The 21,631-nt window shown below is 37.2% G+C and overlaps 1 protein-coding gene across 1 annotated transcript; it reads left to right on the plus strand.

Annotated features, from left to right (window-relative positions):
* Window positions 1-613: 613 nt before the first annotated feature.
* Window positions 614-15,023, plus strand: LOC142351922 (tubulin alpha chain-like). Its single transcript, XM_075404178.1, has 2 exons — window positions 614-793; window positions 14,559-15,023. The coding sequence occupies exons 1-2, from the start codon at window positions 620-622 to the stop codon at window positions 14,622-14,624; spliced, it is 240 nt and encodes a 79-aa protein (XP_075260293.1). The 5' UTR covers window positions 614-619; the 3' UTR covers window positions 14,625-15,023.
* Window positions 15,024-21,631: the final 6,608 nt, after the last annotated feature.

Here is a 21,631-nt window from a genome sequence, read left to right on the forward strand (position 1 = left end):
TTACTACAAGTTACCGTCCTTGCACGGATTCGAACCTCTCACCTCCTGCATTTCAGCTTCATCTTCTTCCACTGCGTCACTTCTCACTAAGATCTTTCATATTTGTGTTGAATTTAAATTCAATTTCACTCTACTTTTAGTAAAACATACGCGTTGAACTTTTGTAAAATTACGGTGAAATTGCACATTTTAACGGTGAAATGTGGCGTTTTTTGTAAGTTTATCGCTAACTCTAGTGGTGAAATTACATAAATTCACAGCTTAAAAAAGTTTCAAAAAGATGTAAAATTATTCGTGGGTAAATTTTTCACGCGTCTTTTATTAAATGTATCTCAACTTCGTTGAACAAAAAACATTTCGAAGCGGTGAGTTTTTTAATTTCACCACTAAGTGAAGCGGTGAATTTTTGTAATTTCACCGCTACCAGGCGGTAAAGGTTTTTTTCACAGCATTCACCGCCTGATTTATGTAATTTCACCGCATTCACCACTTATCTTAACAAAATTTTCCACATTCACCGCTTATCTTACATAATTTTACGTTGAATGGCGGTGACACAGGATGACCCGGGTGTTCAGGAAACTTGTCTATCCATTTTCTCTGATTCAGATCTGTCTGTATGCTGAGCAACACGACTGCAGTGGCCGAGGCATGGGCCAGAATCAACCAGAAGTTCGACCTCATGTATGCTAAGAGAGCATTCGTCCACTGGTACGTGGGAGAGGGAATGGAAGAAGGGGAGTTCTCAGAGGCCAGGGAGGATCTGGCTGCTCTGGAAAAAGATTACGAGGAGGTATGTTTTGGGTTAATTTCGCCTCCTTCACCCATCAAATTACGGGTTTTTCAAATTACCCCACCGCGTTAAGACCCTATGAATTTACAGCCCCATTGTGGCGTATTTAAGTTAATGCTATATTCAGTAGCTGAAAATTTGCAAAAAAATCTTTTTGTCGGAACCTTGACGTATCTTGACCCGAGTGGAGGTGTCAACGCTAAAAATTGTTAAAAATCTAGGAATGGTGGCGAGAAGAGGTTTGTAGGGCTGAACGCCGTGAAAACGTTGAATATTAAACTTTCGCCGCTACAAACCGCACATCTTACCGATAATTCGCCGGTAAAAAAATCACCACAAATCTTTTTCGGGCAAATTTTTGTACGATTAAGCAGTTTTTTGTAAAATTGAGTTTTTAGCGGTGAAAATTTGAGTAGAGGTGAACTATTTTTTTTCACCGTATCGGCTGTAAATTTGAAAATTCACCTATAAAATTCGCAAAATTTTACAAAAATAAAACGCAAAAATTCTCAAAAGTTACGAAATGACCATTGTTCACCGCATTTCTTACATTGTTTTTCTCTTTACAAGCTCTATCTGGAGAAAAAAAAAACAACGTTTAGAGCGTTTGAAGAAAAATTTCCGACCCTTAAAATAGTAATCAATAATTATAAGTAAACAAATTAAAATCTTTTCCTCAAGTTGGATCGCAGTTAAGTTTCATTAAGGGAGATCTACTTAGCGGGATTGTAGAGTAGCTATCTTTAGTAATTCGAGGGTCTGCTTAAGTCCAAAATGGTTGTAGTGGCCTCTTTTTGATATGAGGAATTGAAAACATTCAAACAGTTCAAATTCTAGCTCGTTATAACCTTTGCTGCCAATTAAATCACAAGACCTTTTTCCGCTAAACTTAAAGAAAACTTAAAATCAAAACTTTCAAACTAATTGAGAACAAATGAAACAAAGAATTCAAACCTTATAACAAACCAAGAAATCAAATTTTCTGAAGAGACTTTATTCCTCGGTTTCTGTTAAAAAATTGCTCAACCATTTCCTCAGTTTTGCTGTTAGCTTGATAAAAACACTTCTAGAAGCTGCTATTATCAAAATAATATGTTAGATTGAAACAATTATAAAAATTTAACTGAAGATTTAGTGCAGTTAAGAATAAGAAATTGAAATTATTGCGAAAACTATTTCATTTAAGGTCAATTCAACTGACAAGACAATTTGATTGAATAGAATGATTTTCAGGAAGAGAATGCTTGTACTTTGTGTGGCTGTCACTTGAATAATTTCAAAGACTTTGAAAGTGTTCTATTTTTCAAATCTATAAGTTTTCCTAAACAGATAAAAATTCAATGGAACAAAATAAGTTTAATAGTTTATTAAGATTTCTGGAAAAAAGTGAAAGGTGTCTTTTTTGAAAATTGTGTTTGTTACCTGCTTACTTGAATTTCGTTTCTTTCTTATTAAGCAAAAGCTAATAATTTTTTTTGTTGGAGGTTGGGGTTTAACTGGATCAGTCTCAAGATATGCCTTTGATAACCACAGCTTGGACGGGTCGTCCGATGGCCAAAAAGTAGCCACAATAGCTTCAGAACCGGTAGTCTTAACAAAGACAAATACTGCAACAAAAAGATTTGATAAAGAATTTTTTGAGGATTGGAAAGAAATTAGCAAAGTAAAAAACATCAATTTCCCAGTTCAAAGTTGATTACTCAATAAATTTAACCACTTATCATTAGAGAAGCAAAGTCAACAGTTCAGGGAAACAGACCAGAAACCAAACAGAATGAAAAGCCTCAACGAAAATGAAAGAACATTTTTTTGAACGTAAATGGTGTCACAGTATTTGAAGCCAATATCAGAAAATCGAAACCGCAAAGTTGCTGCAATTTGTTTAAACCCGAAATTTTTAAACACCTGTAAATGCAGACATGCAGACAAAGTGATAGGAGAACCAATTGAACCCTAATCTGGTCAAAACTCACAAAATCAGTAATATTGTTGGAGGTAAGTATTGTCAGAATGGTAAAAAAAACATTAAATTAGCATACAAAGCTTGAGCATAAAAAGACTTTAATTGTCATCAGGCAGCTAAAGTGACCACTTATTAAAAAAAATCTCAAAGATCAACTAACAAAATGACCGAAAAGAAATCAATAAATTGTTTGATAACAAATATGGTTGTAATTATTGAAAATTTTAGTTAGGTATCAAACTATTAAACAGATTTTAAAAATTATCATCAGAAAACAAATTGTACCACTAACTATTCAAAAAAAGAGACCGGATAGCAAAAAGAGCGACAAAAAACTGGTACTTTTGAAAACAAGTGGTGTCGAAGTCATTGGAAACATAAGATATGAATTGGAACCATCAATGTATGTCTTTTGAGGGAGCCAAGAAGATAATTCATAAACCAGATAAAATCAGAAAATTTAGGGAACTGAATACGGGAAATTAAAAAAATGCCGATTCTTTCTGAAACCGATGAAGATAAAAGTTGTTAAAAGCCTGATATGAGATTTAAAAGTACTATATATTATTTAAATCTCATATCAGGTTTCTAACAACTTCTGCATTCCTCGTTTTCAGAAGGAATTGTCGATTTTTTAATTTTGAGATCTTATAAGAATATACTTACCTCTTACAAGATTCACTCTGTCTTGGAAGATCCTATAAGATATGCAATGTATTGTAAGATCTAACAAGAAACGCTCCATCTTATAAACAATTACAAGATATGGAGTATTGGCGAGAATCTTATAGAATATTATAAGATTAGCAATAGTCATTGACTAAGGTACTTAGCTTTAACAATGCCACACCAGTTACTTTTTTTCCACCAAATATTCCAGTCTTAAACTCATCTCTTTCCATTTTTATTAAGCGGAGACCTAATGGTGTAAAAGTTTTGGTAAATGGTGTAAAAAATGGAAAATCATTATGTAAAAGTGTGGCACGTGAGTCTCGGCGGTGCAAATAATATGCACCCACTGAGTTGAGGGTCACAAACGGAACTGATCCAAAAATTGAATCTAAAAAAATGTATCAGGTGGCAAACCAACATTTGATTGCAAACTGTAACTGACAGAATTGTAATTGCAAAACAGCATTTGGTCATGACCATAGCATAATGAGAGAAAATTCAGTGCTGCATTTACTCTGTTTCAGTACTGAAATACACTTTTAGTCGGTGACGTCTTAACAAATAGACGTACCAAAATGTAGAATTTTCAACGAAAGTGATTGGTTGAGAAATTTAAAACACTGTACTGTTAAGTGTTCAATTAGCCTAAATTGGACATAGCCTGATGCTAGATTATAATTTTTACCGCATCTGGCCATGCCTCGCCGGCCATGGCCATGCCTCAGCGGCCCGTGGGACTTGATATGAATTGATCACAACCAAACGTGAAACCAGTTTCCCCCAAAAAAGTATAATTTTGCTTTTTCGGCTTATCGCAATTTCTGAGCAATTTTACGTTAACACGCATACCCTATTTTAAAACATGGAGAATTTGTTGAGCAATCAGCCAATCAGAAAACAATATTCCCATTTTCTCGATTGTGATTGGCCAGCAATGAAATTTTTATATTTGGTACGTCTGCCATTTTCACTAGCGCCTTTTAGTCAATAACGCCGGGATTTTATTTTAATGACCACAAACCTCAGCGCAATCTAAATACACCAATGGGTAAATTTTGGGGGAGTAATTACTTCTCCAACTAATTTGATTTTGACAATGTTACATTTTACGTCTGTTTCTGACCATAGACGGTCGGATCAAAAGTTGGTTGAGTTTGTAACCTCGGTCCGCCAGATTTTCTGTTTTCATTAAATATGCTAGTTTGTATAACGGCTCAAAATCACTTGCTGTATTATGTGCTGAAAACATAAATAAGACATTATGTGTCGAAAACATTATCCTGCGAATTGTTCATGAATTATCCAGCAAAAACATTGTCCGGCAAATAATTTTTTTTGAAATCTGGCGAAAAATCAGTTCCATTGACAAAAGTTTGGATTCATTTTTATCAACATGATGTTCCACCAAATTTTTATATCTTGTGAAGGCCGAGCATTAACGATTTCCTCAAACATTCATTTCATTAAAACAATTTTTATGTCGACAAATTTTGTTTATAAATTTCATACATTTGTAAACGTGTAAAAAAAGCCCCCAAACGTGCGAACAGGCTGACCGGGTTAAAGTCTTAACAAGACGAGGTCACTAAAACTGCTGTATACCAAAATTTCGTTTTACACCTGGTAACAACAAAGTGTTAGTTTGACTTTTCTAAATAATCAAAGCTGCCGCCACTTATACAGAAGTGAAGTGAAAGAACTAAGACTCGTGAAATTCCAAATAGATCTGATTCCACGCACTTCAAAGTATAATAAAACTAAGTGTGTGTGTCGCAGATTGCTGTGAACAATCAGAAAATTAAGCCTGAGCTTTCTTGTGATCATAGAAATCGGGTTCAGTTTTGTGGAAAAACGGGAGCTCTAGCTTCAGCAGATCACCAGAGATTCTAGTTAAAGTCAGGTTGGCTTCGAAAGAACTAAGAAAACTGTTTTCACGAGGAAATCCAGTCTGCCAAACAATCTCAATTGAGCAATAAAATACTGTGTCTTGCTAACGTGAAACTTGTAATCTATCTTATCATCGATTTGGTCTTGAAAATTTGAGTAACTTGAGAGAAAGGAAATTAAAGAACCTCTGATAGCTGAAAATTAGGGCGACAAACATTCCTCTTCTTTGACCAGACGAACGACTTATAATCAGTTCGTTGAAAGTAATAGGCGGTGAAAGATAGATTTTCAATTCACCGACTTGAGTTTTCCAAACCAAAAACCCAGATGCTACGTTGTCTCTATGGCTCCGGCCCCAGTGACTAACGAAGGACCTCTATTTGGACCAACAATTCAAGTCCGCTTACGGCAAAAGATGGGTTCTCCTCTGTGAATTGTGTTCTATTCTGAAACCGAATGTACCCCCTTGGATTCGTTTATAAATATAAACACTGAGCAACCTATAGGGACACAAAATTTTGGTTTGAATAGCACCAACTTGAATTATTGAGTTGTTAAACAAGACTCAGAAAAATTATTTGATTATTCAATTGGAACTTACTGAGTAGTTCCAGCAATTGATTTTATTTTTCAGCAAAGCTGAACAATTAGTTATTTGGACTAATAAAACAACGTTTAATGCAACGGTGATTTACAGAATAGCGGATATAAAGTTTCAAAAGCGAACTGCACAACTTAGTATCCCGACAGCTTGTAAACCGCTAATAACGAACTGGCGGTATAAAATTTTCCTTGTCATTGATAGGAAAGCAGCCATTACATTTGGTCCGCCGACCCGGACAGTGTTCTATTCTGAAACCGAATGTACCCCCTTAGATTCGTTTAGAAATATAAACACTGAGCAACCTATAGGGACAGAAAATTTTGGTTTGAATAGCACCAACTTGAATTATTGAGTTGTTAACCAAGACTCAGAAAAATTATTTGATTATTCAATTGGAACTTACTGAGTAGTTCCAGCAATTGATTTTATTATTCAGCAAAGCTGAACAATTAGTTATTTGGACTAATAAAACAACGTTTAATGCAACGGTGATTTACAGAATAACAGATATAAAGTTTCAAAAGCGAACTGCACAACTTAGTATCCCGACAGCTTGTAAACCGCTAATAACGAACTGGGCGGTATAAAACTTTCCTTGTCGTTGATAGGAAAGCAGCCGTTACATTTGGTCCGTCGACCCGGACAGTGGAATACAAACCACTGTCTAATCTTGAACAAAGCAGAAGGACAACGAAGCAATTCGAGTTGCACAGTCAAACAACGTTGATGTGCGAACTTCGCCAAAAACAAAACCACGGGAAAGAAAATCGTCAAGCTGCGGCGTCCAATTAAACAAATTGTGACTCGGTAACGTAATCACAGCAAACTCGAGAGACGAATCAAACACTGCGCGAAGCAGATTGAGCCGAAGGAGAAAGAAGGCTACGAACTGATCAAAAATAAGGATCGGCCTAGCAAAGTTAAAACAGTATATAACCAAATTTTGAAATTCGATATTAGTCTAGAGAAACTACTTGACAAGAGAGGTGATAATTTTAACAATTTGGAATTATACCGACGACACAAAATCTAACAACGCGAATTTTTCATTAACTTAGAAGCCGATTGGTTGCCATATATCCACGGCCAGACAAGCATGGTGGATCAGCAGAATCAGACCCCTCTTCAAAGCTGAGCTGCAGAGCCAAATGGTAAAGTTCCAAGATCTATGGGAGAAACCTCCCAAGTTTCAGTTAATAATCAACAAAAGGAAAATCAGGACAACGAGTCCAAAGCGTCTTCCGATAAAAAGGCAAAGAAAACAGAGAAGCTTGCAGCTCTAGACAAGAAATTTAACACCAAAATGCGTCTGAGAAAAATTGAATAAGAGATGAAGCAGAAGGAGCTTGAGATGGAACTGCACCGTTTGGAAGAAGAAGATGCGCTTAAAATGCAATACGAAAAGGAAGCCCTTGATGCCAGAGTTTCTGGTTCTGATGATGGTGCAGCGCCTAGTATAAGAAGCCGATCGCCTTTCAATTGGAAAAGTCCAAAGAGCAAGGACGTCTTCGGCTGGCTCGACCGATCAGATAAGTTTGCAAACTTTAAGGACTGTAGTTTTGATCATACAAAGAACGGTCACGAAAACTATCGAGTCAGTTTCGATCGAGAAAGCTTACTTAAATCCAGATCCCCAATTGACGAGCGTTTCAATTTCAACCGTTTACCCGACCGGTCTGAGTGCAATGTACTAAGCAGTAGTAGTCAGCTACCAAAGTTGAAGTTAAATTCCTTTGAGGGAAATCGACTCGAGTGGCCGGAATGGTCGAACATGTTTGAAGCAACCGTTCATAACCGTGAAATACCTAGCTCAGAGAAAATGAGCCACTTGAAAACATTGTTAATTGGCAAAGCAAGAGCGGCTCTAGCAAGTATGGGCTACTCCGGAGATCTATATGGCGAAGCTTGGGCTTTATTGGAACGGAAGTTTGGCCGACCTTACCTAATTGTTGAAGCACAACTCAATACTTTGCGAAATCAACAGGCGATCCGAATGCATGATTCAAAAGCTTTAGTCAGTTATTCAACAACCATCAGTAACGTAGTCAGTGTTCTGAAGCACTACAAATCTGAAGGCGATTTTCGATCTAGTGCAACACAGCAAATCGCGATTAAAAAGTTGCCACCAAATCTGACGGAGAAATGGTGGTTCCTTGTAGATGAAACCAATGAGGACCAACCAAATCTCTGTCCCCTAGAGAACTGGCTATCAAGACTGTCATTCGTTTATGAAGGCATGTCCCAGCCCACAGGGGAACGTAACGATGATCATCGACGAAATGCGAACAAAACCAAGCAGTTCTCTAAATCCTCGAATTTTAGTGCAAGTTCAAATGTAAAGGAAGCCCAGGCAACGATTAGCGAGCACTGCCCATTAACCGATGGAACGCACAAAAATTGGAACTGTCCTTTGTTTAAGAACATGAACGTGAATGATCGTTATGCTGCTGTAAGGAAGCAACGCTTGTGTTACGGATGTCTGGGAAAAGGACATGCAATCAAAGATTGTAAAGTCAACGCTTGTGGTATAAATGTATATACCCAAGAGCACAACCGATAGCTACACTCAGAAAACCAAGTGGACGAGGGCAATCACGCCGTCAACGTAAGCGCAGCAACAATCAGTCAAAGTAACGAAGATACGAGTTTTCTTCAGATAGATCCAGTCTCATTTCAGAGTGGCAACAACAGGTTAAACACATATGCTTACCTCGATAGTGGACCAACGGTATCATTGATCGATCAAAGCGTTAATGAGAAGTTGCAAGCCAAAGGTACCGATGTTACGCTTAACACAGACGGCATACACGGAACGAAAGATTTGAAGACAGAAATGGTGTCCATAAAAATAAAGGGAGTGCATTCAATAGTACCTTCGATAGAAGCGTTTGTACAACCGTCAATTTCATTGGGAACCACAAACAACGTCTACCACAAGCTGAAGCAAAGCTTCAACCACTTGAACGTTCTCCCAAACAAGACATTCAACTTGATGGACGTCGGCGTCATTCTCGGTCAATATGCTTACGAGCTACAGAGACCATTGGACTACAGCATAGGAACACAAAATTAACCTTTTGCTGTTCTAACAGAATTAGGATGGGTAGTCAGTGGACCTATGACGGGCAAGAGAAGACAAAATTTTTGTCATTTCGCCTTAACAGAAGATGTTAAAGTGGCTGAGAATATCCAAAAATGGTGGGACATAGAAACGTATGCTTCCAAAATTAACGTCATCAGTGAGTCAAAGAAGGAACTGCAGGCACAAAAGATGCTAGAGAGTACAAGGAAGTTTACAGGCGAATGGTACGAACAACTACAGCTCAGTCTTGGGTCAGCTTCACTCACTGGAACGAAGATTCCAAAGGGAACCGAACCTTAAAAGTTTGTATCAACAGTCAATAGATACAGATGTAGAGAAGGGATTTGTAAAGATTTTGGACAAGTCCAATGTGAAAGGCAACTTCGGGAAAGAATGGTATTTGCCACACCATCCAGTGTTAAACCCGAACAAGTCTGGCAAAGTGAGACGTGTTTGCAATGCTGCATCACAGTACACAGGGGTATGCCTAAACGACAAGCAACTAGCAGGGCCTGATCTACTGCATGATTTGATGGTAACGATTTTCAGATTTCGTGAAAAACCAGTAGCCCTAACAGCAGATATCGAATCGATTTTTCTACAAGTGCAAGTTCTCGAGCAGGATGGAAACTGCTTGAGGCTTCTATGGCGCCCAAGAACTAATGAACCTCTTCAAAGATATGAATATCGACGTCACGTGTTTGGAGCTCAAAGTTCTTCAACTTGCGCAAACTGTTATCTCAAACGAGTGGGGCTCGATAACGAAGAAATGTATCCAATTGCATCAAAAGCAATACAGAACAGCTTTTACATGGACGATTTCATCAAATCACGTCGACTTGAAATCAATCAGCAACACGAAGTAAGTCGAAGTGGACCCCAATATAGAGGGATTTTCAGTGCTTGGACTACAATGGACTGTTACTAATGATAGTCTTCAAGTCTGCCGAGGTACGAACAAGGAAGTTGAAGCCCCTATAACCCTAAGGAAGAATCTGTCACTGGTATCTTCTGTATTTGACCCGATTGGATTGTTTGCTCTGTTCAGCGTTACCATGAGATGACTTCTAAAACGCATCTGGACTAAAATTGGTCAACATTGGGACAACCAAGTGGGGCCTGGTGAAGAAGCAGAGTTCTTGAGGTGGAAGGAACAACTTCCAATTGTAGCCGAAACAAGCATTGATAGAAGATACTTCAACAGACAGAGGGATAAAACCAAACTTCATGCGTTTGCTGATGCATCGGAAGACACAATATGTGCAGTGGCCTATCTAAGATTGCAACCAAAGAAATACTCAGCCGACTTGGCATTTGTAATTGGAAAATGCAGAGTGGCACCGATGAGGCATCTTTCAATACCACGGCTGGAATAGCAAGCGGCAATCATGGCAGTTCGGTTGAAGGAGCAGATAGTCAAGGAACACAAAATGAAGATACAATGCTGCAGTTTTTAGTCGGACTCAACAACAGTACTGCAGTGGATACACAGCTCCCATCGTAAACAACAAGTGTTTGTGGCCAATCGAGTAGCTGAGACATTAGATACAACTAATGTTTCTCAGTGGAGACATGTGATTGGTATCAACAACCCAGCGGACACTGGCACGAGAGCCATCAACATTGGAGAACTAAAGAGGAGTGAGTGGCTCATTGGGCCGGCCTGATTAAAGCGACCACAGAGTGAATGGCCAGAGCAAGTCAACCTTGTCTTTGCCTCACATGAAGAGAATATAACATCATCAGTCTTCATGACACAGGCTGATGAAAAAGAAAGCGGTTATTCAGTGGGAACGATTCAGTAATTTTAGCAGACTAGTAAATACAATGGCATACGGCGAGCTTTCAGCAAATACTAACCAGCGACAGTTTTAGTCAGTATTGAAGAAAAAAAAAGGCAAAAACGATTTTCTTCAATTTACTACAGCGAGAACAGTTTGGTGAAGAGATGAAATCTCTCAAACTTGAAAAGGAAATCCCGAAAAGCAGCAAATTTCTACAATTCTCACCTTTCCTGGACGAGGAAGGGCTTATTCGTGCCAAAGGCAGAATAGATAAAAGTCATTTGGACTTCAATGCAAAACATCCAATATTGCTACATTGGAAACGTCATGCAGTTGAACTGTTCTTGCCAGACAAGCACAAGAGCAACCACCAGGAAGGCACAGAGCAAGTCAGGAACATTGTTCAGCAGAAGATATGGATCCTATGCACACGAAACGCGTTACGATCAATCAAGAACAAGTTTGTTACCTGCAGAAAAGGTAGAGCACAAACGATAACACCAGTAATGGCAGATCTACCCGAACAGCGGTTAGATGATTCAAATGCCTTTAAAAATGTTGGAGTTGACTACTTTGGACTTTTCACTGTGAAGATTGGTCGAAGACACGAAAGGCGATGTTTTTGTTTGTTCACATGTCTAACTGTGAGAACGGTGTACATAGAAGTGGTACTCAAATTGGACACGGATAACTGTCTCAATGCAATCTTGGAATTTATTGCACGAAGAGGCAAACCCAGTACAATCATCAGCGACAACGGGACAAACTTTGTTGGAGCTGAACGAGAGCTTGCAGAGTACGTTGGTGCATGGAACAAAGAACGGATCGAGGAACATCTAATTCAGCAAGGAGTCAGATGGAAGTTCAACCCACCCGCAGCAACCCACTTTGGAGGGGTATCGGAACGCTTGGTCAGAAGTTGCAAGAAGGCAATGTATATAGTCTTGGGGAACAGATCAGTCACAGAGGACGTTCTTTCAACAACGATGTGTTGTTGAGCAAACATTGAATGCGAGACCGTTGACCCCGTAAGTTCAGATGTTAGTGACCTAGAAGCACTGACCCTCAATCGATTCTTGCTTGGCAACACAAATGTTTGCTTACCATACCTACCATGCGCAGAAGAATTTGTCGATCATCGAAAAATCTTTAGATAAACTCAAGCCTATGCAAATCTCATTTGGGACAGATTTCGAAAACAGTATCTGCCAACGTTGAACAACCGACAAAAGTGGCGATCTACAGCGAACGAAAAACTTACAGAAGGCGATCTCGTCTGGTTGATCGAAGACCGTGACAAGCGAGGATATTGTAATCTGGGTCGAGTCACGGAGACCATCGAAGGATCCGACGGAGTGATTCGATCAGCAAAAGTTCGAACGAACGACGGAGTTTACAAGAGACCAGTGGTGAAGCTCGTTACTGTTTTACCAAACATTAAAGATGTTTTCGTGATGGAAAACAGGGCCGGCGATGCGAAGGCCGAGCATTAATGATTTGCTCAAACATTCATTTCACTAAAACAATTTTTATGTCGACATATTTTATTTCAAAATTTCATACATTTGTAAACGTGTAAAAAGAGCCCCCAAACGTGCAAACAGGCTGACCGGGTTAAAGTCTTAACAAGACGAGGTCACTAAAACTGCTGTATACCAAAATTGCGTTTTACACCTGGTAACAACAAAGTGTTAGTTTGATTTTTCTAAAAAATCACAACTGCTGACACTTATACAAAAGTGAAGTGAAAGAACTAAGACTCGTGAAATTCCGAATAGATCTGATTCCACGCACTTCAAACCTTAATAAAACTAAGTGTGTGTGTCGCAGATTGCTGTGAACAATCAGAAAATTAAGCCTGAGCTTTCTTGTGATCATAGAAAACGGGTTCAGTTTTGTGGAAAAACGGGAGCTCTAGCTTCAGCAGAACACCAGAGATTTTAGTTAAAGTCAGGTCGGCTTCGAAAGAGCTAAGAAAACTGTTTTCACGAGGAAATCCAGTCTGCCAAACAATCTCACTTGAGCAATAAAATACTGTGTCTTGCTAACGTGAAACTTGTAATCTATCTTATCATCGATTTGGTCTTGAAAATTTGAGTAACTTGAGAGAAAGGAAATTAAAGAACCTCTGATAGCTGAAAATTAGGGCAACAAACATTCCTCTTCTTTGACCAGACGAACGACTTATAATCAGTTCGTTGAAAGTAATAGGCGGTGAAAGATAGATTTTCAATTCACAGACTTGAGTTTCCAAACCAAAAACCTAGATGCTACGTCGTCTCTATGGCTCCGGCCCCAGTGACTAATGAAGGACCTCTATTTGGACCAACAATTCAAGTCCGCTTACGGCAGAAGATGGGTTCTCCTCTGTGAATTGTGTTCTGTTCTGAAGCCGAATGTACCCCCTTAGATTCGTTTATAAATATAAACAGTGAGCAACCTATAGGGACACAAAATTTTGGTTTGAATAGCACCAACTTGAATTATTGAGTTGTTAACCAAGACTCAGAAAAATTATTTGATTATTTAATTGGAACTTACTGAGTAGTTCCAGCAATTGATTTTAATATTCAGCAAAGCTGAACAATTAGTTATTTGGACTAATAAAACAACGTTTAATGCAACGGTGATTTACAGAATAGCGGATATAAAGTTACAAAAGCGAACTGCACAACTTAGTATCCCTACAGCTTGTAAACCGCTAATAACGAACGGGGCGGTGTAAAACTTTCCTTGTCATTGATAGGAAAGCAGCCGTTACATATCTGGATCCGTTCTTGGTATGATATATCAGGAAAGAGTGAATGTTTACCCGTAACTAACTCTCAGCCGAATTGAGTACTGAGTCAGAGTATAATTTGGGTCACATTATGCACTGAATTTGTCTGATTCAGAGCTAATTCAGTGATTCATTCTGAATTATCTTCTGATTCAGAAAAATAGATAACACTTTCTCTGAATTTTGCTCTGATTCAGAGAAATTCAGAAATCACATCATAGTTGGTTCTGAAATCCTTCTGAATCAGTACTAAAACTTAAAATTTCTCTGAAAATGTTCTGAATCAGTACTGATTGTCACCGAACTTTAGGTACGGGTTCCTAGATAGTCACTGGGTTTATTTGTGTTCGAAATTACAGGGACGAGGACAGGCTCAAAAAGCGAACTGAAATATGATCGCAACCCTAGACGAGAATACATCCTTAATCACCCCTAAAAAAGAAATTACAGGGCCATTTTACACCTGAAAAAATTGGGGAAAAACTGCAAGGGCAGGAATTGTGGTCTTTTCCATCATCCCCCACTCGACCATTATGATATATTTACCATGATTGCGGGGGGGGGGGGGGTGCTATAATAGGGAAGGCCCGAAAACTTGAATTTTTCTGCTCTACTTAAAGTTTTATTTCACTCATATTACTTTTTTTTCCGTTGGGTGGAAAAGAGCCGTAGAAAAGGATAAATGTCAAAAAGGTTAAAAAATGAAAACTTCGATTTGTTATGATCGGCCGGGCTGAACCTCCCGGGCCGAGCATTTTCCCCGAAAATAACGGGGAAAAGAGTGTAAAGAGCTTACACTCAATAAATAGGAGTTGAATTTGCATTACACTCTAATCACAGCTAAATAGGAGTGGATTAAGGGTGAAACATCGGACCGGGCTGGAACGAAGATTATCCAATTATCTCAATTGCCTTTTCATTGGGTGCTAAAAAAATTTATAACTTCCAATGAAACTAAAAAAAAAGTTTAGTTCAATTTGTCTGTTGTTTGCAGGTGGGAATTGACTCAAACGAAGGTGATGACGATGATGACGTAGCCCATGACGATGAAGCCTTCTGATTGGCTGAAAAAAGTAAACAACACAAAACAAACTGACAAATAATTAAAACAGGCTATGTCGCTGCTATGAATCCTTATTATTATATGCAGCCAAAAGTAGCCAACATTTACACAAGTTTCGCAGGTCGAGGTCCCAGACGGAAAGATTTTCGGTCTTGGACCTCAACCTGGGTCACGAACAAAAAGTGCGACAAAATTAAGGTAATTGTAATTCACTATCGGAACAGTGGTTAAAATTCAACACGGATATCAAAACACAGTCAAATCGCGAACAACATCAGAGATAAAACTTTGATTTGAAGAAATTGTTCTTTTGTCGATATCCACATCATCCTTGTGATATACTCTCGTTGATGTCAACAATTTCCGTGTATTACAAATATCACAATTACTTCAAAATGATACTCTAACAACCTTACCCGTTACTATTGTTTAAAATTCAAATCCTTTAGTACGCGTGGGTAGACTTGAGTTTTATCAAAAAAACGTTATCAGAAAAATCTCTAAGTCTTATTTTTAGTTTTACCTATTTCACTTACATTGTTTTCTCTAAGTTTTGGTTTAAGAAACAATTGAGTTGAGAGAACTTAATTCAAATCGCCGGGTTGATTTTGAGTAAGAAATTAAAACGGTGAAATTGAAATTTGTATATAATCCACATTGAGATTTTTTCCGCCTCGGGAGATTTCTGCAAAACGCGCTCACTTTTAGGCGTGAAAGACGGCATTGAACTAAAAAGTACGACGAACGAGCTTTTAATTACCAAGCAATGAAGCATTAAAAGTAAAGGGAACAAAATAACCAACTGTATTATGACTGACCTGACTATTGGGTTGTTACACCTCTCCTTTCCCAGAGAGAGCTTGTCCTCGTGCAGTAAAGCTTAGTAAGTAAAAAAATATTTTGTACACCAGTTCTTCTAAATATAAGAGGAGTACAAATTTAGACTAACAGTACCAACTGCTATGAAGATTAGGGTGAAAAATTTAAGAGTTGCTAAACTCCATCAATTTTGATCAGATAAATGTTAGTTTTCGTTTTAGGCCAGATTCCCTCGTAGTTTTTCCTTCTTAATCTGGTATCTAGGTTTTTTGGTGGTAACTAATGCCGACTAGATACCTTCAGTTTTTGTTTTACAGTTCCAACTGGCTTTTTTTAGTGTTAAGGTTACTGCCCGACGACTCCAGTCTCGCTTTGTTTCTTTCCTTTCGTAATCGATCATTATCTTTCTTTAGTTTTTCTGCTTCGCTTTTTCAATCTTAAAATACTGATGTAGTTTTTGATCACTTTGTTTTTCCCCTCCTTTATCCGCATAATCCTTGTGATATATTCTGGCAGATGAAGCGTCAAGAATTTTTTGTATAAAAATATCACAATTACCTCAAAATGATACTCTAGCAAACTTACCCGTTACTATTATTCAAACCTAAAATCCTTTATTAAGCATATTTAGGCTTGGGTTTTTTTTAAAAAAGTTATCAGAAAAATCTCTAAGTCTTATTTTTAGTTTTAACTATTTTTACTTACATTGTTTTCCCTAAGTTTTGGTTTAAGAAACAATTGAGTTGAGAGAATTTAATTCAAATCGCCGGGTTGATTTTGAGTAAGAAATTAAAACGGTGAAATTGAAATTTGTATATAATCCACATTGAGATTTTTTCCGCCTCGGGAGATTTCTGCAAAACGCGCTCACTTTTAGGCGTGAAAGACGGCATTGAACTAAAAAGTACGACGAACGAGCTTTTAATTACCAAGCAATGAAGCATTAAAAGTAAAGGGAACAAAATAACCAACTGTATTATGACTGACCTGACTATTGGGTTGTTACACCTCTCCTTTCCCAGAGAGAGCTTGTCCTCGTGCAGTAAAGCTTAGTAAGTAAAAAAATATTTTGTACACCAGTTCTTCTAAATATAAGAGGAGTACAAATTTAGACTAACAGTACCAACTGCTATGAAGATTAGGGTGAAAAATTTAAGAGTTGCTAAACTCCATCAATTTTGATCAGATAAATGTTAGTTTTCGTTTTAGGCCAGATTCCCTCGTAGTTTTTCCTTCTTAATCTGGTATCTAGGTTTTTTGGTGGTAACTAATGCCGACTAGATACCTTCAGTTTTTGTTTTACAGTTCCAACTGGCTTTTTTTAGTGTTAAGGTTACTGCCCGACGACTCCAGTCTCGCTTTGTTTCTTTCCTTTCGTAATCGATCATTATCTTTCTTTAGTTTTTCTGCTTCGCTTTTTCAATCTTAAAATACTGATGTAGTTTTTGATCACTTTGTTTTTCCCCTCCTTTATCCGCATAATCCTTGTGATATATTCTGGCAGATGAAGCGTCAAGAATTTTTTGTATAAAAATATCACAATTACCTCAAAATGATACTCTAGCAAACTTACCCGTTACTATTATTCAAACCTAAAATCCTTTATTAAGCATATTTAGGCTTGGGTTTTTTTTAAAAAAGTTATCAGAAAAATCTCTAAGTCTTATTTTTAGTTTTAACTATTTTTACTTACATTGTTTTCCCTAAGTTTTGGTTTAAGAAACAATTGAGTTGAGAGAATTTAATTCAAATCGCCGGGTGGATTTTGAGTAAGAAATCAGAACAGTGAAATTGAAATTTGTATATAATCCAATTTGAGATTTTTTCCACCTGGGGAGATTTCTTTAAAACGAGTTTACTTTTAGACGTGAAAAAAGGCATTGAAGTAAAAAGTACGAAAAACAAGGTTCTATCTACAAAGCAATGCAGCATAAAAAGTAAACGGAACAAACTAAGTAAATGTGTTGTGACTTACCTGAAACTTGGGTAGTTACAACTCACTTTCCCAGAGAAAATTTTTTCACGTGCAGTAGAATTTAGTAAATAAGAAATAAGTGGTACACCAGTATTTATAAATATAACAAAAGTACGAAATCAGACTAACAGTACCAACTGTTATGAGATTTGGGGAAAAAGATTTAAGAGTAACCAAACTCTATCTTTTTTTTATTAAAGAAGCCTTTAGTTTTCGTCGGAGGAAGAAGACGAAGAGTGGTTAGAGGCCAGATTCCTTCGTGGCGTTTCCTTCTGAATCTGGCTTCTAAGTTATTTGGTGTTAACTAATGCCGAGTAGATCCCATCAGTTTTTGTTTGTAACAGTTCCGACTGCATTTTGTTAGTGATACAGTTACTGCCTGTCGACTTCAGTCTTGCTTTGTTTCTTTCCTTCCGTAATACACCATTCTCTTTAGCTTCTCTGATTCTTCTTTTTTAATTTAAAAAAAAACTATTTTGGCTCGTGATTATTTCGTTTTTCCCTCACCAAGATTGATCAGTTTGAAAGATTTCTGAATCTTTTCTAGTAATTCTTGATTTCAACCTTTTTTCCATTTCCTTAAGTTGCATGATCGGTTTTTAAACAATTCAGTTCTGTAAGAAATGTCTCTTTTTTCTTTTACTCGGCTGACCACAGCTCTTGGGTTGATTTATGTAGGTCTTATTGCATTGTGAAAACACAGTACTTTAATTTTTCTCTCTTTAAGGCACCGCTCGGTAGACAAAAATCCATCTAATTTTAGGAGTAACAACTCCTGATGATTTCTGATTCATGATTTTGGATTGTTCTCGAGGAGTCATCTCATAAATTATCCATAATCACAGGTACTTCTTGGGCGCAAAATAGAGAATCATCCATATTTACCGCTACCTTTGTACATTTATTTACATATAACACTTCACCGGCTTTTCTGCATGAAATCTATCTTTAGAGCCCCTCTTAAGGAGCAAATTGGGATTCTCAAGAATTGAAGCAAGATATATTAATCCGCATAGGACCATTTGTCTCGTTTTACAAATCCTTTGTATGATGAAATTGACAATCCGTTGTCTCGAAACGTGAGCATTTAAAAATAGTTCAAAAATGTACTCTAGTAACCCTCCACTGGTTCCTATTATTTATAACTCGAATCCTTTTATACGTCTTGGCTCGACTTGGATTTAATAAAAAAAAATTACCAAAAAATTCTCTTAAATTTTTTTACAATACACTTAACCCACCTACATTGTTTTCTGTGAATGGAGTAGCCATTGTGTTGAAAGAATTTATTTCAAAGCATCGGCTTGATTTTGAGTAAAAATTCATAACAGTGAAATTGTAATTTATATACAATCCGTTGTGAGAATTTTTTCGCCTCGGAAGAATTCTGCAATATGTTACCAGATGGCGTTTACTTTTTGACGTGAATGAAGGCCTTGAACTTATAAGTGTGACGAACGACCTTTAATTACCAAGCAATGGAGCATAAAAAGTAAAGGAAACAAACTAAGTAAATGTGTTGTGACTCATCTGCTTCCCCAGAGAGAGCACATGCACGTGCACGAAAACTTAGCAAGAAAAAAAGAAGTTGTACACCAGTACTTATAAATATTTAATAGGACAACAAAATTAGACTAACAGAAATAATTGTTATGATTTTTGGGGAAAAGGATTTAAGAATTACCAAACTCTATCATTTTTTGATAAGCTAAGTGCTTAATTTTTGTCGGAGGAAGAAGACGAAGATTGGTTAGAGGCCAATTTCCCTCGTGGGTTTTTCTTCTAAATCTGGCTTTTAGGATTTTGGTTGTAACTAATGCCGAGTAGATACTATCAGTTTTTGTTTGTACCAGTTTTGACTGCCTTTTGTTAATGGTACAGTAACTGCCTGTTGACTTCAGTTTTGCTTTGTTTCCGTCCTTCCGTAATCGATCACTCTCGTTAGCCTCCATGCTTCGTCTTTTTCAGATTTAAAATACTTTTGCAATATTTGGTTGCTTCGTTTTTCCCCTTCCAAAGGGTGCCAAGTTTGAAGGATTTTTTAAATCTTTTCTAAAAATTCTTGATTTCAATATTTCTGTCCTTTTCCTTAAGTTTCATGATCGGTTTTTAATCGTTTCATTCGGTCAAGAAATTTTTTTTCTTACTCGGCTGACCACAGGATTTATGTAGGTCTCATTGCATTGTGAAAACGCAGTCTTTTTAGAACGTCTGTTTTGTTAAAAAAATCTTATTTCTTAGTGAAAAATTCATCTAATTTTAGGAGTAGCAACTGCTGACGTTTCTTATTCATGATTTTGGATCGTTCTGTAGGAGAAACCTCACAAATTATCCAGAATGAGAGGTATTTCCGCAGTGCAATATGGAGAATCATTCATACATACCGCTATCTTAGCACATTTATGTACATATTACACTTCACCGGCTTTTCTGCATGAAATCTATCTTTAGAGCCCCTCTAAAGGAGAAAATTAGGATTCTCAAAAATAGAAGCGAGATATATTAATCCGCTTAGCACTATTTGTTTCGTTTTACATATCAATTGTTTGATGAAATTGACAATCCATTGTTTCGAAACTTGAGCATCTAAGCTTACTTCAAACTGGTACTCTGGCAAGCCTACACCTTTTAATACTCTTTGTAACTCGAATCGTTTTATACGATAGGGATCGACTTAGATTTTATCAAAAAGTTCATTACAAAAAACTCTAGGTCTTTTTTTTAATACACTTATTTCAAAATTGTTTTGTTTGAGGTTTTGTTCGAGTAACCATTGTTTTGAAAGAGTTGGATTCAAAGCATCGGCTTGATAATGAGTAAGAAATCAAAAATGTGAAATTGAGGTTTATGTACAATCCAGTTTGAGTGTTTTTTCTCCTTGGACGATTTCTGCAATATGTTACCAAGGCGCGTTTACTTTTCAACGTAGATGAAGGCAATGAACTAATAAATACGACGAATTAGCATTTAACTACCAAGTAAGCGAGCATAAAAACTAAAAGGAAGAAAGTAAGCAAATGTATTGTGACTCACCTGAAACTTGGGCGTTTATATTATCATTATACTAACAGTTCCAACTGTTATAAAAATAAGTGAAAGGGAATTAAACGTCACCAAACTCTATAATGTTTTGATTAGATAAGTGTTTCGTGATTGTCGGAAGAAGGAGGAGACGAAAGTTGACTAGAGACCAAATTCCTTCGTGGTTTTTTCTTCATAATCTGGCTTCTAGGTGTTTCGGTGGTAACTAAGACCGAGTACATACTATCATTTTTTTGTTACGATTCCGATTGCTTTTTGTTATTGGAAGTTGCTCTGTTTCTTTCCTTTCGTAATCAATCATTACTTTTCATTGGTTTCTCTGCTTCGTTTTCTTTCAATTTTGAAGTACTATTGAATTTTTTGATTACTTCGTTTTTCCCCTTCCAGAGAGTGGTCAGTTTGAAAAATATCTTCATCTTTTCCAATAATTTAGATTTTAAGTTTTTCAACTTTTTCCTGAAGATTTAATTGTCGGTTTTTAAACGTTTCATTTCTGCTAGTAATGCCTTTTTTCTCTTTCTCGGCTGACCACAGCTGTTGGGTTGATTTATGTAGTTGCTAATGCATGTTGAAAATCCAGACCTTTAAATTCGCATTTTCTCTCTTTGAGGCCTGATCAGTTGTCAGAAATCCATCTTCTTTTAGGAGTACCAACTCCTGATGATTTCTGATTCATGATTTCGGATCACTCTGTAAGAGACGTCTAGCTTTTTTTTGCCAAAATCTTTTTTGTATAAGAATAGGTGCTCCATCTTTCAAATTGAAGAAAAAACAGGTTCCTGTAGTTCTCACTTCTCCTCGAAACTCTCCGAAAAATCATTTTATGGTTTTAGAGGATTTTCTTTGAAACATTAAACTTCACTTTTTCTGGAATACTGTATACGCAAACCAGTGCTTCATCTTCTGCTGGCTCTTTTGTCGGTGAGGCGGCAATTACAGTTGTTTAATAGGCAGGTGAAGGAGGCCTTGTCCTGAAGTTTTTAATTAAGGGCTTAATATTTTATTTGATCGGAGGTTTTTTAGTTGGCATCGATCAAAGGTGACTTTTGGAACCGCTACATTTAGAGCAATGCATAAAATAGGAATGTCGGTATGAAAAGAACCCCTGGTCCTCTCCACTTCCTCGTCCCAAATCCCTTCGTAAATGGATCCCAATAATGATACCGGA

The sequence above is a fragment of the Convolutriloba macropyga genome, chromosome 13 (genome assembly GCF_964194025.1).
Source record: "Convolutriloba macropyga chromosome 13, txConMacr16.3, whole genome shotgun sequence".
NCBI lineage: Eukaryota > Metazoa > Xenacoelomorpha > Acoela > Convolutidae > Convolutriloba > Convolutriloba macropyga.